The following is a 13,323-nucleotide window of genomic DNA, read 5'->3' on the forward strand; positions in this document are numbered from 1 at the left end:
AACAGCTGGGCCTGGGGGCGAGGCTTCCTTTTCCCTGGCGACCCTCGAGGTGGGGCAGATTACAAGACTTGACCGAACGCAGGTCTATACAGCTAGTCCAAGCATCTGGGTAAAACTTAGAGGGAACTGCAAAGCCAGGGACTTCAAATGGCCCTGAGCCTTCGACCTGTCCAGCCCGCAAGAGTAAACAGAAATTAATGAACAAAGCCACGAAGAGACCAGACTTACAGCCTGGGGCCTGGCTCATGGGAGACCAGGCCTGCAATCGCCCACAGAGGATGGCTTTCCCCCTCGCACCTTTTCCTCCCCTTCCGGCCCTATTTAAAGGATTCCTCTCCACTCTTGGGGGCTAAACAAATTCTGTAGCCGGCCAACGATCTGAAAATATTGCACCTTGTTTATTGACTCCTGTAGTGTGTGGCAGCGGGTGTGTACACGGCGTGTGGTTAAAGTTATATAGATAGATAGATAACATATGCTGAATACAGAATACGAAACAGAAAGGAAACCCGGTAACACCTCCGGTGGGCCACCAGGTCTCGAGTTTGTTCAGCCTCCCCCCACCCCCAATTTTTGATCTCATTCGGCTGGTCTTCCTCGAAGAATCCTGCGTCCCCCGACAATCCGGAGATCTGGACCGAGGTATCTGCTGCGGAGGGGAGACAACTGGGAAACGAAATCGACTGTGCTATGGCGCTCCAGGCCCGCAAAGGGGGCAGAGAATCGGTAGGGCCTGGAATTTCTCAAGCCACGACTCCCATTTTTCTCTCCTTCATGCTTTTAATTTGTTATGTCCTTGGGCTCCCCGCCAATGCTTCGCGGAGGCCGCGGAAAGGCAGAGGGAGAGAAGCCCTTCTCACTTTGGAAGAACCAAGCGCGGCCAGGGTCCTAGCCTCCTGCACTCCCCTCGCTGCCAGGGTCGGGGCCATCGTCGCCTCCAGCGCCCAGCCGGCGTTTCTGCCTCAGAGACAGTCCTGGCGACCGTCGGACCCAGTCATCCTCCTTGCCCCTGAGCCCCCTTCCCCAGGCCTCGAGTGAGCTGCGATCTGAAGCCCTGAGGAGCGAGACGTATATATATATTTTTTAACGAGGGGACCTGACCTTTAGGTCAGGCCCTTCTCGAGCTTCAGTCCCGCGGCGCCAGGCTTCGTTGGGTGCCTGCCGCGTGACCCGCCCCGTCCCTACCAGGCCCGGATGCCCTGCAAGGTGCCCTGAGCGCACGCGGCCCCGGCTGCAGCACCCTGGTGCAACGGCTGTGCGCCGCCGCCGCTGCCAAAGCCTCCTAGGTTGCTCACGTTCACAAAGGGACCGCCTCCGGCCGCGCTGCAGGCGGGCTGCATGGCAGTGGTCGCCGCGGAGGTACCCCCGCCGCCGCCGCCGCCGCCGCCCGCCGGGTACGCGCAGCCATAGCTGCCGCTGTAGGCCGCGGCGGCCGCGGCGGCAGCAGCGGCTGCGGCGGCGGCCGCGGCCGAGTTCCCATAGCCATAGGCCGGGAAGCTGTTGTAGGAGTAGGCGCTGGCACCCACGCTGTAGGGCGCGCCGTAGGCCTGCGCGCTGGGCGTGACGCACGGCTTGCCGTCCCGCACCAGCACTGGGACCGCCACGCGGCGGGGCGGCGGCGGGGGCGCGTGTGCGCCCAGCTCCAGAGACTTGTCCTGCCGCTGTCTCTTGCACTTGTACCTGCGATTCTGGAACCAGATTTTCACCTGGGTGGACGTGAGCTTCAGGCTGCTGGCGAGGTGCTCGCGCTCGGGTGCCGACAGGTACCGCTGCTGCTTGAACCTGCGTTCCAGCTCGAAGACCTGGGCTTGCGAGAAGAGGACCCGGGGCTTCCGGCGGCTGCGTGGTTTCGGCCTCTCGCTCTCCTCCGCTGCCTTGCAGTCTCCCGCCGCCTCTAGAGACTTCTTCAGCTGGCAGCTTTCTGCGGAAGAAGCAAACAACAGCGTCCTTAGCTGTTCCCAGCCGCACCGCGGCTCCTGTCCTGGAGCACCGTGACCCCTTTTGGCGGCTGAGCAGAGCGTGCGGTAGTAAATGGCTGGACTTTGGGGAACGTTTGTGGCTCCTGGCGCTGTGGGACCCTGCGACAGCCCCAGTACCAAAAGAACGCCCTTAGCAGGCGGAGGCGCGTTTCCTGGAGAGGGGTAGTTAGTGCGTGTTTATTTGGATCTTGAGCATCTGCGAGAGAAGAGATTACTCTGTATTAAATGTGCGGCTCGACGTGCTAATGACTATTTTCAGGATGAAGGTTTGCAGCTACATAATAACTACAGTATTTGCAAACTCGTTTGCCTTCTACTCCACCAAGGATAACTGAAGGTGTGAGGCGGGTTGGTATGAGTGGGCCGGTGGGCATGGGTTGAGCGAAAATCTGTTCCGAGTGTAACGCTTGTGCATGGCCCAGGGACGTGTGTGTGTGGCTTATAAAAGACTACATGCAAATGTGATGACAATGTCCCTGTGCCCTCTGAAAATGAATTTTGAGTGACTAGTTATAGACAGTTTCATGCCGATTTTAGGCTCTGGGAACTATGAGAGCATAGGCCTTGGCCTCTGCAACATCAAACCGCCTCTTGGGGAAAGACAGAGAGTCTGTCCTCTTAAATACACTTCCTTGGGGACTTTATTTGATTATCCCATCTCCCTATCAATTTACTTCCCGTCCGATGTGAGCAGCCAAGATCTCGGACTCAAGTTCGGCGCGTTTTCTATTCGGCCCGCAGCCTGGGACACAAAGCAAAACGTTACGAATTTTCAAAAAAGGCCGGCGCCTTAGGGATGTGAGAGCTATGGTCGCGCGGAATAGACAGTGTTCCCATGCACTTTCCGATCATCTCCTCTCTCTCTACCGGTGCCACGGGTTCAAGGACGCTGAGTTCCAAGCAGAGAAGGGAGGAAACCACCCAACTGGCCTCCACCAAAGTTCCTGCCCCCTGCGGATAAGAGAGACACAGGCTGCTTGGGCTGTCTTTTCGGAGAAGAAGGGGTGGCTGCCCTGGGCTAAGAGAACTCATCTCATCCTAGAGGGAAAACGAAAAAGGTCCAGGCTCCTGCCCTTTTTGGGAGAATAACTTTTTGGTGGGGTGGAGGGAGGGAAGAGCAAAAATACTGCCAGTTATGAGGACCCAGGCGCTGAGCCCACGTCGCCTCTCAGCATCAGGGCAGTAGTAACCACCTTCCCTTCCCTCATTTCCCCCTTTGGGGAGGAGTAGTTGTCAGGGTCACCTCGTCCTTGTCTCTCCGCCCCATCTCCCTCGCAGGTACCTGCGCTTTGTGGCGCTGTTCGCGACCAGGGCGGAGGCATGGCCCCAGCCAAAGGGTAAAGCGGTGGGCAGCCGCTCTGGCAAGGTTTGTGGGCTGTTTGTGTGCGCTCTGCCATTGCTCCAGGTGTGCGGGTGCGTTTTCTTTCCCCCTCTACTCACTTTGGCTCCGGTCCCTCACGACCTCGGGCTCCTCTTCGTGTTCCTTGGGCTCGCTGCACGAGTCTCGCAGGACCGTGTGGACATAGCCCTGGGGACACAACCCTGAATCCCCGTGGCCGTCGGCTGCGGCTAGTGAGTTCAAATAGGACAATTTATCGCCCTCTTCTTCCTCGTCCTCCTCCCCTCCGTCAGAAAATTGCGTCCCCTCAGCTGCGGCCAGCATGCAGGGCGCAGAGTGGAAGTGGTGCTCCAAGTCCGCCTGCAAGTGCGCACCATGGAAGTGCTGCTGCTGCTGCTCCAGATTCAAAATGTCTTTGACTGAGAAAGGGGTGGAGGTGACCGGGCTTGGTAACATCATCAGGGCCACTTAATTGTCTAGTCCAAATAATAAATCCCGGCGGGGGCGGGGAGGCAGCGCGGCGGCTCCAGCTCTCCTCCTGGACTCCGCCGCTGCTGCAGAGTCGGGCTTTTGACAGACGCGGTCCTACTCCAGTCTAAATCGCCTCCATTGGCCGGGACCTGGGGGTCTGGGTTTTGTTACAGCCACTGCAGGGACTGGGGCCGGGGCTCCGAAGCCTCTGTCCGGGAGACTTGCGTCACGTCGGGGGGCGGGGCCGGCGCCCCAGCCTCCCTCCCCATAGGTTCCGGCTCATGTGGGCCACGCCCCCTGCTCTCGCCGAGTGGGATGTTGCGGCTCTACCAGAAATAGACAAGGACTAGTATAGAGTCCTGAAGTCCGAGACGCTGCGGGCGAGGCTGTACTGATCCGGTTCCTGAACCATTGATTTCCGCGTGGCTGCACCTTCCCGACCTAGGCCAGTTCTGGGAGGCTTGCTGTCCACGAACAACGCCAGGGAAGGATGCCCCAGGGGTGTGCTTTTTTCAGCTGCTGCGCGGGGCAGGAAAACTTCCTGGCGGGTAAATACCGGGCGCTGGATCCACGAGGAGACGGAGTGTTTTATCTGTCTATGGGTGGGCGACATGTCCGTTTTCAACTTGTTGCCGTTGCTCAAGCTTTCTCTCCGCTTGGAACATGTTTCTGACCCTTAGCCTCCACGAGTGGAAAATGTTCTCCGAGGAAGAGCTCCTAGATCGTCTAGCCGGAAGTCCCCTCTTTCAGCCTCTGAACTTGCAGCTTGTGTTAGCAAGACACGCGTGTCACTTATCACTTCCCACTTAATTCTATAGCTGTAGGTGCCTGCCTGGTCGCCCCAGTTAGACTGTAAGCTCCATGAGGGCAGGGTCCTGGGGTTGCTTTTGCCCTTGTATCCCTGGCAGCAGGTGCACAGAGCAGTATGTGAAAGGAAGATAGAGTTATGACTAAACTTTGGTATTCGACAGCTCTTGCTTGGCCTTGTCAGTGTGTGATCTTGGGCATTTCTAAGTTTGTTTCCTCGTCTATAAACGAAGGCAGTAATACCTTTTTTGGTTGTTGCTAGGGTTGAATGAAGCAAAACACGCCAGAATTTTAGTGCAGGGCCTCACGCACGTTACGCGCTCAGTACCTGTCAACTACTGCTTTTCTGTATGGGAGATCAAGCAGTGTTTGTTGACTGCATTGGTGGTGCGTGGCTGGAGTGTGGCACACACTGGGTGGCTTCTTACGGTTTTGAGAGCAGGATCTGTCCTCACAAGGGAGGTGACCCAGCCTTGGCGGCCTTCTTTTCCGCCTATTGAAATCAGGAGCCTGAATGTAGGCCTTGCCTCTCCGACAGGCTTTTACTTTTTCTCTACCTACACGCCTCCTGGTACCTTCATGAGGCCCTGGTTGTTTTCTGGGGGAGTCTATGCGGTCCCCCACAGATTCTGGAAACTCCGCGCTGGTAGGGACCATCTTCTTCCACAACAGGCATTTGCTCTCTACCAGGCCTAGCCCAGTGAGGAGCAGCGGGCGCTGCTTTGAGGGCCGTAGAAAGAACCGTGTGCAGCGCTGGCCTTAAAAATTAGGGAACAGTTCCAGCTCAACCGTGGCTCTCCTCATCCGGCCTCAGCCACTCCAAGCAATTTTTTGGCAGTCAGGATGGCGGAGCTGGAAGAGACCCATCTCACCTGGAAGGGGCGGGTGAAAGGTGCAGGGACGGTGGACATTGCCTCCGAGCAGCATAAGACACCGGCTGGGAATGGGTACGAGGGTGGAGGGCTGCTACGCGGGTCCCGCAACGGCGACAGGAGTGGGTGCTCAAGGTTGAAGGGAGAAAGAACAGCCTGTCGGGAGGGGGGAGAGGCGGGGCTCTGCAGAAGGGAGCGGAAATGTTGTGGAGAGGCAGCCCCTGGGTCCGCCGGGGGAGCTGGGATGCCACGCGGGCCACGTGCGCCCAGGAGTACTTAGGTGGCGGCTGCCCGCAGGCAGTGGGGAGAGACGCTCTGTGGGCAGGGTCTTGCGCCGGAACCGCCATTCCTCAGCCACAGGGGCGCCCGGTGTCTTTCTGTTTTAAATCCTGAAACTATTGACGCCCCAGGCGCAGACCGGTGTCTACAAACCAGGCGGTGAGTCTGCAGAGGGAGGAATGTGCCTGGTTTTGCTGTGGATCCCGAGCGCTCGGGCGCAAAGATCCCAAGGTGGGGGGCGGAGGGGTGCACGGCACTGCCGGGTGGCGGACCTTGAGTGTGTGTGCATAACGGTGGCCGCCGAGCATACAAGCAGGAAGCTGAGCTCCAGCCTCACTTCCCCAACCCACCTCCGGGGCAAAACTGTCTCAGGGGAAATGTTTCTGCTCTCTTCTAGTCCGCAGTTTTCTTCTCCTCTGGTGATTTCATGATTCTGGAAAAAGAAAAGGAGAAAGGCTATCGAAACAATCTCTCTCCCCAGTTTCCAACCGAAGCCTGCATTTCTCCTTGTTACACTCCCTTGCGTCTCAGCCTCGCTTCGCTCCTAGGCCTTACATAAATCTAGCTCCAACAATCCAGGTCTTAAAACTGCGACCAGGACAAAGCGCCCCTCCAGCGCCTGATCGCGGATACACGCCCACAGACGCGCTGCTGCCGCTGGAGCCCACCAGGGCGCCTCTGTCAGCTCACGCAGGGAGCTGTTTCCTCCCTACCAGCAGGCCTGCGGGTGCTCCTTTACCCCAAATCCCGCCGCCCCAGCCGACCCCGGGCCAGGTACCTTGCGCCAGGCCTAAGGGGTTGTCTTTTGAGAACCCTGGGCAGATTGCTCCTCAGTATGCCACCAGGGCCTGTGAGGACTCCTAGGCGAAGGAGCCTAGCGGGTGGCGCCTAGGCCTTATCGCCGCTTCCTTTCCCCATCCCCAGCCCAGCGCAGTGCTGTTCCAGCCTGCGGAAAACCTCTATCTGCTACCGCATCCCTGAGATTGATCTGAGTTTTATGCCCAGAGCAGGGGTTTGGGTTGTCTCCAGCTACCTCCTCAGTATTGTTCAGACTCCCTTGGTCTGGTTCCCCAGTGGCTGTGCTTCCCCGCAGGGATCCCTGCTGGGCCAGTTTCATCTAGGTGGCCTCCTTTTCCCGCGCGCGCACCCTGTACCCGCGACAGCCTCGGGCCTGAAAGGAGAAGAACTCCAGAGCGGTAGCTGTACAGCAGCAGTCGCTCCGCAGGAGTCTCTTATCAGAGAGTGGGATCTGGTTCCAACGCCTATCCAGTTACGATCGCCTTCTGGGGCATTTGCATTCTCTTGTCTGAAAAGGAGATCTTTGAAATCCTCGAGCTGTGCTCTACTAATAATATGTTTTCGTTCCAGACACTTTAGCTAATTACTGTCAGATAAAGTAAGGATGGCTGCATCCATGGAAGCGTTTGATTTTGTTTTAATCGAGTGTATCTGCCTTCCTACGCTTTCATCACCTCATACATTTATACAAGCTCTCTACCCCACCCTATGATTAAAGATCATCAGTAAACGGTGGTAAAGTCCTTGAAGGGGAAGTGCTGTATAGAGACATAAACGTCTGTACCTTTTTCTTTTTTAAGGAACCACATGCTAGCCATTACAATAAATGCATTATCAAATGAAAAATATGACAATTTTTTGAAAACTGTAAAGTGTTCTCATAACTGTTATTGTCTACACAAACATTGCTTAATGTACATATAAATATAGGCAGATAATAGATAATTTTAGTTGTAAATGCCACTGCTTATCCCGTTATCTCTCAGCTATTCAAATGGTCTTTTAATTATATAACCAAGGCCACAAACAAGTTGAAAGTTATTGTGGCTTTCTAATCAAAATGTAACAATGTAACACTACAATCAGAAGTGATTTTTCTATTAAGGCATGAAAAATCATCCTGTGATGAACTCAGCCAAAACATTTCAGGGTAATCTTTTTTTTTTTTTATTGGTCTTCTAGAAGTTTCATTTTCAATGTCAACTTACGAGATCGAGAGAGGCCCACTAAATGGGTTTTTGTTAATTTGTTGGTGGTAGTGGTGGTGGCGGTGGGGTGTGTGTGTGTATGCGCAAGTGTGCTTTGCTTTAGTTTTTTGTTAAGGAATGTTAGAAAGCTACCCCATTTTTTAAAAAAGCAATTCAGAAGCAATAGCATTTTAATTACGAGATGGGTGAATACATTTTGTGCTTTCAAAGAAATGTCAACTGGGTTGGTGAGTCCTAGAAGGCATTAAACTGGTCTAATTTCTTGGGAGGTTTTTTCTTGTTGAAGGAATTTCATAAAAAGAGATTTTGAAATGCTGTTTTAAGCATTTAGTTTGTTTTGCATGTGTTTGTAGGAATGCCAAATTTTCCTAGATTTTATTTGGAATTGAGTTTTCTAAATTAACCACTGTTTCTCTTTCCCGGGAGAAAATTAGTCCAAATACAGTAATTTGTATAGTTCTTTGTAAATTGCAGGTCCTTGCTGAGAATGTGACTTTCGATTTCTCAGGGAGAGGGCTTCACAGCTATCTTTGTGGATCTGCCCCTCCAAAAATTTTAAAGATAAAAATGTAAATTACACTTTATTTAGCAAAACCAGTTCTGTTAATAAAACATGTCGAAAAGACTGTATCTTTGTTGAATGAAAATCAGTTCAATACTTTTTCAAACAAAAAACACCTAAATAAAGGACTCCTGTATACAGACATTTATTTGTACTGTTTGTGTGCGCTATTTGGGCGTGCAGTGAGCAGTTTTAACTTGAGGATTAAATTGGAATTCTGAATGCATTCCTTTTTTGTTGTTGTTGCTAGCGTGCGTTTAACTTTCCGTAGCGAAATTTCAATGTGTATAAACTTTTAAAATTGTAATCTGACTTCAGAAGAGCAGCTGCAGTCTTCGGCAAATTAATTCATTTGAACCAGAGCGACTGCCTGCTTCGTGCGGATTCTGATTTTTAGTAGAGGGGGGAATAGAGAGAGAAATGTGGTTATCGCGTTCCAAGAAGCAAGAGAGATTCTTCGTGTTTCTTCCAGCGCTATCTACTCGAAACTGTCTGCTCTCAACAGTAAACCGGCTCCGTGGGATCTCAGCTTCCTAGGACATAGAAAGCTTCCTCTAAATCTCCCTGGGGTCACGTTGGCACAAATACCTTCAAACCGTCTGAGAACGAAAAAGACTTTTCTCACTTGGAAAGAAACGTTTACTGCAGTCTTGTTTAAGTAACATGTTTAAGTAACGTCTTATCGGGCCTTCTCCGCGTCCAGCCCGGAGGTCCGGGTCTTCGGTCGGCACTGGGAGAACGATCCTCAAGGGTCGCCTAGACCTTCGCTGCGTCAGCGGACTGCCGGGTCTGCGGGCCTAGTCCTCCGATTGCCCTTGCTCCTGAAGCTGCAGGGACGCCCAGCCATCACCACTGCCCCGGCGCAGTTCCGGCTCGGCTCGCCTGACCCTGAGGAGATTTGGCGGTCGGGTGGGACAGTGGGCTGCTGGCCTTGCTCAGAATCAGACAGGGAACAGTAGAGAGGGCAGAGGCACGGGGCTGGTGCGGCGCGCCAGGACACATGCCACAGGGGTCAGAAGGAGTGGCGCGCCCTAGGAACCAGGTCCAACCTCTGGACCTCGCAGCCTCGCAGGCGTGTCAGGTCGGAGGTCCCCGGTTCGGTAGCTCCAGGTTGCAACGACTGTAAGGGCTCCGGGCCTCACTGTGCCCTGCCCGTCACTGGCGCCGCGTCTCCAAGCCAGTGCACGTAGGGCCTAGCAGTGCTGGGCTTTTTCCTGGGGCTTCTTTCTCCATCCGCCTGCCAACGGCCCAGGGCCCTAGCGAAGAGGGCTAGAGTGACTTGGTCGGCCTGCACAAGGTGCGCCTTTGTCCTTGAACCTGCCTCTAGGTTCTCGAACTCCCCTCCACCTCTCCGCGCTCCTGTCAACCAGAGGCAAGGACCTTCTTACCTCTTGAGGTTCGCCACATCCAGAGGCAGGGCAGAGCCTCTGAGTCGGGGATCCTAAAACGCGCGCGCTCTTCCGCCTGCAGTCCTCCTCTCCCTCACTGCTAGTCTTTTTCCCCTCATAGCCCCTTGCTCTTTGAGGGAACCCATTTTACTCTCCCACCCCTTTTCCTTTATGCCCTTCCCCCACTTCCTTTCTTCCTCACCTCCTCCCCCATCTCCTCAGTTTCCTTTCTCACTGTTTCCACTCCTCCCCACCTGTTTCCCTCCTACCTGTTTCCTCACTCTTCCCCTTATCTTGTTTAATTCCCCCCTTTTCCCTACCTTCTTACCCCTCCACTCTGATGCTCTCAGGCTTTTTGATCGTGGCCCTGCAGATGTTTGATGTGAAGGGAATCAGGGCAGCACAGGAGGACTTCGCCAAGGTAGGGTGAGACTAACTGAGCAAGACCCCACTCCTGAGCCCCACATTCCTTCCCCCATCCCACCCGTCTGCTTCTGACCCTCAGGGCTGCTCAGGAGAATGCCCATGCACCCCTTGGTTTGTGAAAGGGAAGCTACCCTGTGCCCTGCTCCAACTGGTAAGACCTCTCCCACCTCCCAAGCCCCTACTCCCCGGTAGCCTCAGCAGTGGGCCCTAGCTGGTCTGTGGGGCTCCAGGTGGCAGGCTTGGCTGCCCTGCTCATGGAAATCCCCACTCCAGGCAGATCCTGGGGAGCCTCCGTTTCCTTCTATTGTGGCAGTCTGAAGAGAACCAGAGCAGAGCTGGAGGTGACCATGAGACCTGGGCCCCAGGCATCGCTGAGAGCAGATGGGGGCTTCCAGACCAGGAACACCCGCTCCCACTGCACCACACACAAGTGAGAGCAAACTGACCTTCCTTTCTTTCCCAACAGCCCCACTTTAGACTGAGGGTTGTATTGTCTTGAGATCACCCCAACTGGAAGGTGTTTCAGAGATTGCCTTAAAATGCAGGGGCCAAATCTAAGAGAAAAGAGTGGGGTCCCTGTCTTCTCACACCAGCCAAGGACTGAGCACTCTAGCTGCTCTGGGTCCACCAATAATTTCCTATCTTTTCCCTAACTGGAGCCAGTGGGGGTCACTGAGTCACTGGCCTCCTGAGAGGAGACTAAGTCTCATGCATTCTCTCCTGGGAGCTGGGCTCCCCAGATGCGTGGCAGGCAGCCAGCCAGCCACCCTCTACCCTTTACCTTCCAGCTGCAACCATAGTTTTGAGACTGGTGGCAGTTTCATCTCCTGAGAAATATAGGTTTCCAGTAGGTGGATAGAGACATGATATAGATATTTCTACAGACTTGTCTTTCTCCTTGAATGAAGAGGAAAGTGCTTTCCTGTGTGAACACATTAGTGAGTGCACATGTGGATGGGCATGGGGAAGAAGGCACTCAGGACTGCCCATAAATGTAGACTCCACATTAGGGCTCTACTGTTTCAGATCATGTGGTCATTATCACAGGGCTGGCCAACACTCATTCTAAATTCTTTCTCTCCTTTTTTCCCCCTCAACAATAATGGGAATTACTGGTAGTGACATGAGATTTGGAGAGAAATGTTTACATGATCCAAGATGAAAATTAAGTTCCATGACTATCAGATGCACTATTTCTATAAGGCAATTTATGGGATCATTACAATTAGTCTTGTCCAAAGTGGTTCCATAAGCGCCTGTCTAAGCTGTAGTCAGAGAAGAGGGAATAGATTCTATTGCCAGAGTTGTAATGACTGTGTGTATTGTTGAAAGTAATAAAACTACATTGAAATATTCTGAAATTTAGACTTTTAAAAACTCCATGTGTCATGCCCTCCACATTAGTATAGTAGAAGGGTGGCCCGTGTGTATATATATGAATGTATTGTGCCCCCACATGAGGGAACATGTACACAGGCAGATGTGAATATCTTATACCTCCCACAACTGGTAAGTCAGTAAGCATGCATGTGAGTGGCTGTAGACAGATCTGAGCATTCATGTGCAAGGGTTGCCCCGGTGACATGCTCCTCTGCAAGGAGACTCCATATGTGAGGAGGTTGGGTTTGGAATGCGGCCCAGGGAGATGTTGCTTTCTCTAAGCCATAATCATACCTCATGCCTCTGTCTTGGGCTGGAGCACTGGCCCTGTAGTCCACCAGATCTAGGTGTGGAGTCCTGCTGTTTTTATAGTCTTGTGACTTTGAGCCAGTCCTTCAACCTCGTTAAATGGCAGTTTTCTCACTTACAAAAGAAGATAATAACGGTGTGGACTTTATAAGCCTGCCTTTAGGATTAAGAAAAGCACTTACAGAGAATTCCGCACCTATGCGAGGAGAAACAGTTCTTGCGGGGGCGGCTGGGGCTGAGCAGAAATCTGCGGAGAGTGGGGTTCCCAGGTGCTCTCTTTTCCCACTTACAGAAGCATTATTTAATTGTCCATCAAATTTTGTGTTTTTTGGGATCTTCAAACAAGGAGACTAATTCTCTTAATCATTAATTTTAGGAAATATTCTCAGAATGACCAGCAGCCTCCTCTCAGCCTCCCCACTCCCCCAATAGACACTCCCCACCCTCTGAAGCTAAAGCAGCCGCAAACAAAACCCGCACTCCAACCCAGCTTCCCATTCCCACAAATGCATCATTTTTAGCTGCTGTAAACAAATCCCTGCCGTCCCATGTCATTGTTATCGTGTTGAGATAAAGATCTGACCAATTAGCGTCCCTGCTGGAATGCAAATAAATCAGCTGCTGGGGACCTGCCCTGGTGGTAGGTATCCCTCTCTCACCCAGGCCTCGCCCTGCACTAAACTGTGCCCTCTCTCCTTTTCCCTCTGCGGTGGGTGAGAGCATCTGGCCATTGGATTTGTCTGGTTTCTTATCTCTCCGCGTGGCCCCACACCTGCTGTGTGATTTTAGGCAAGTCACTTACCCTCTCTGAGCCTGTTTCCTTTCCATAAAGGTGTTAATGGTGACTACCTTTTAAGGTTGGTAGTGAGCGGCTGTAACAATAGAAATAATACAGCTGACAACAATAACATTAGCAATCCCATCACCAATGACCATATGGACAGTACCAGCTACTGTTCATGGCTTTTCTACAAGCACCAATGGGCTCAGAGGTAAAGAGCCTCCCCTCCCCACCCAGCTCCCACATAAACTGGCAGACCATGGTCAAGAGACTTCTACTGTGCTGGGAGAGTTCGCTGTCTCATTGGGTATGAAGAGCGCAGAACATCGCCAGGCTGCTGTAAACTCTTGCTAAGTGTCCGCCATTGTTACTGCTTCTGCTTCTTGCAGCAGCTCTTGCCTTTGGCCCTATTAATATAACCATTTCAGAGGAGGGGACTGAGGCTCAGAAGGGTGAGGTAAATTGCCCAAGGTTGTTAAAATTCCTTGCCTTGAACACTCAGCTTCCTCTCTTCCCCCTTCTGCTTCCCCTGAGCCGCGGAGGGACTGCCTGCCCAGTCGCAGTTCTCTCTACTCTGCGAATTCCTGCTTCCTACTCAACAGCCCTCCCCCTCCTCAAATCTTCCTGCGGAGCCCTGACGGTGGTTCACAGCCCCCGAAAAGAATGTGTCCCGGTGACAGGATTGACTGGAAGCTGCCTTGAAAATAAACACGGCCGGACGGTG

At 53.1% G+C, this 13,323-nt stretch overlaps 1 protein-coding gene and 1 long non-coding RNA gene across 7 annotated transcripts in view; one reads left to right on the plus strand and one right to left on the minus strand.

Annotated features, from left to right (window-relative positions):
• Positions 1 to 379: 379 nt before the first annotated feature.
• NKX2-3 (NK2 homeobox 3) lies at positions 380 to 3,971 on the minus strand. 2 transcript variants are annotated; one of them, XM_033186242.1, is made up of 2 exons: positions 3,420 to 3,971; positions 380 to 1,921 (listed from the first exon to the last, which is right to left on the minus strand). In XM_033186242.1, exons 1-2 carry the CDS (start codon positions 3,775 to 3,777, stop codon positions 1,182 to 1,184), a joined length of 1,098 nt encoding a protein of 365 aa, XP_033042133.1. In that variant the 5' UTR covers positions 3,778 to 3,971; the 3' UTR covers positions 380 to 1,181. The 2 variants fall into 2 exon arrangements, with proteins under 2 accessions (XP_033042133.1, XP_033042125.1); XM_033186234.1 differs by having other exon boundaries at positions 3,416 to 3,970.
• A 159-nt stretch (positions 3,972 to 4,130) lies between these two features.
• The window catches only part of LOC117068710, a 90,534-nt gene continuing 81,341 nt past the window's right edge, over positions 4,131 to 13,323 (plus strand). For all 5 annotated transcript variants that reach the window (XR_004431212.1, XR_004431214.1, XR_004431215.1 and 2 more), the window contains exon 1: positions 4,131 to 5,906. This is a non-coding gene — a long non-coding RNA (uncharacterized LOC117068710). The remainder of the gene's footprint in view (positions 5,907 to 13,323) is intronic.

The sequence above is a fragment of the Trachypithecus francoisi genome, unplaced genomic scaffold, assembly GCF_009764315.1.
Source record: "Trachypithecus francoisi isolate TF-2019V2 unplaced genomic scaffold, Tfra_2.0 Contig01579, whole genome shotgun sequence".
NCBI lineage: Eukaryota > Metazoa > Chordata > Mammalia > Primates > Cercopithecidae > Trachypithecus > Trachypithecus francoisi.

What these genes read in the sequence shown, in the direction of transcription:
- NKX2-3 (XM_033186234.1), bottom strand. Translation starts at nt 3,777, where the DNA reads ATGATGTTACCAAGCCCGGTCACCTCCACCCCTTTCTCAGTCAAAGAC. An exon ending in AGGGACCGGAGCCAAAGTGA is followed by an intron (nt 1,922 to 3,415) that starts GTAGAGGGGGAA and finishes CTTCTTCCGCAG; the next exon opens with AAAGCTGCCAGCTGAAGAAG.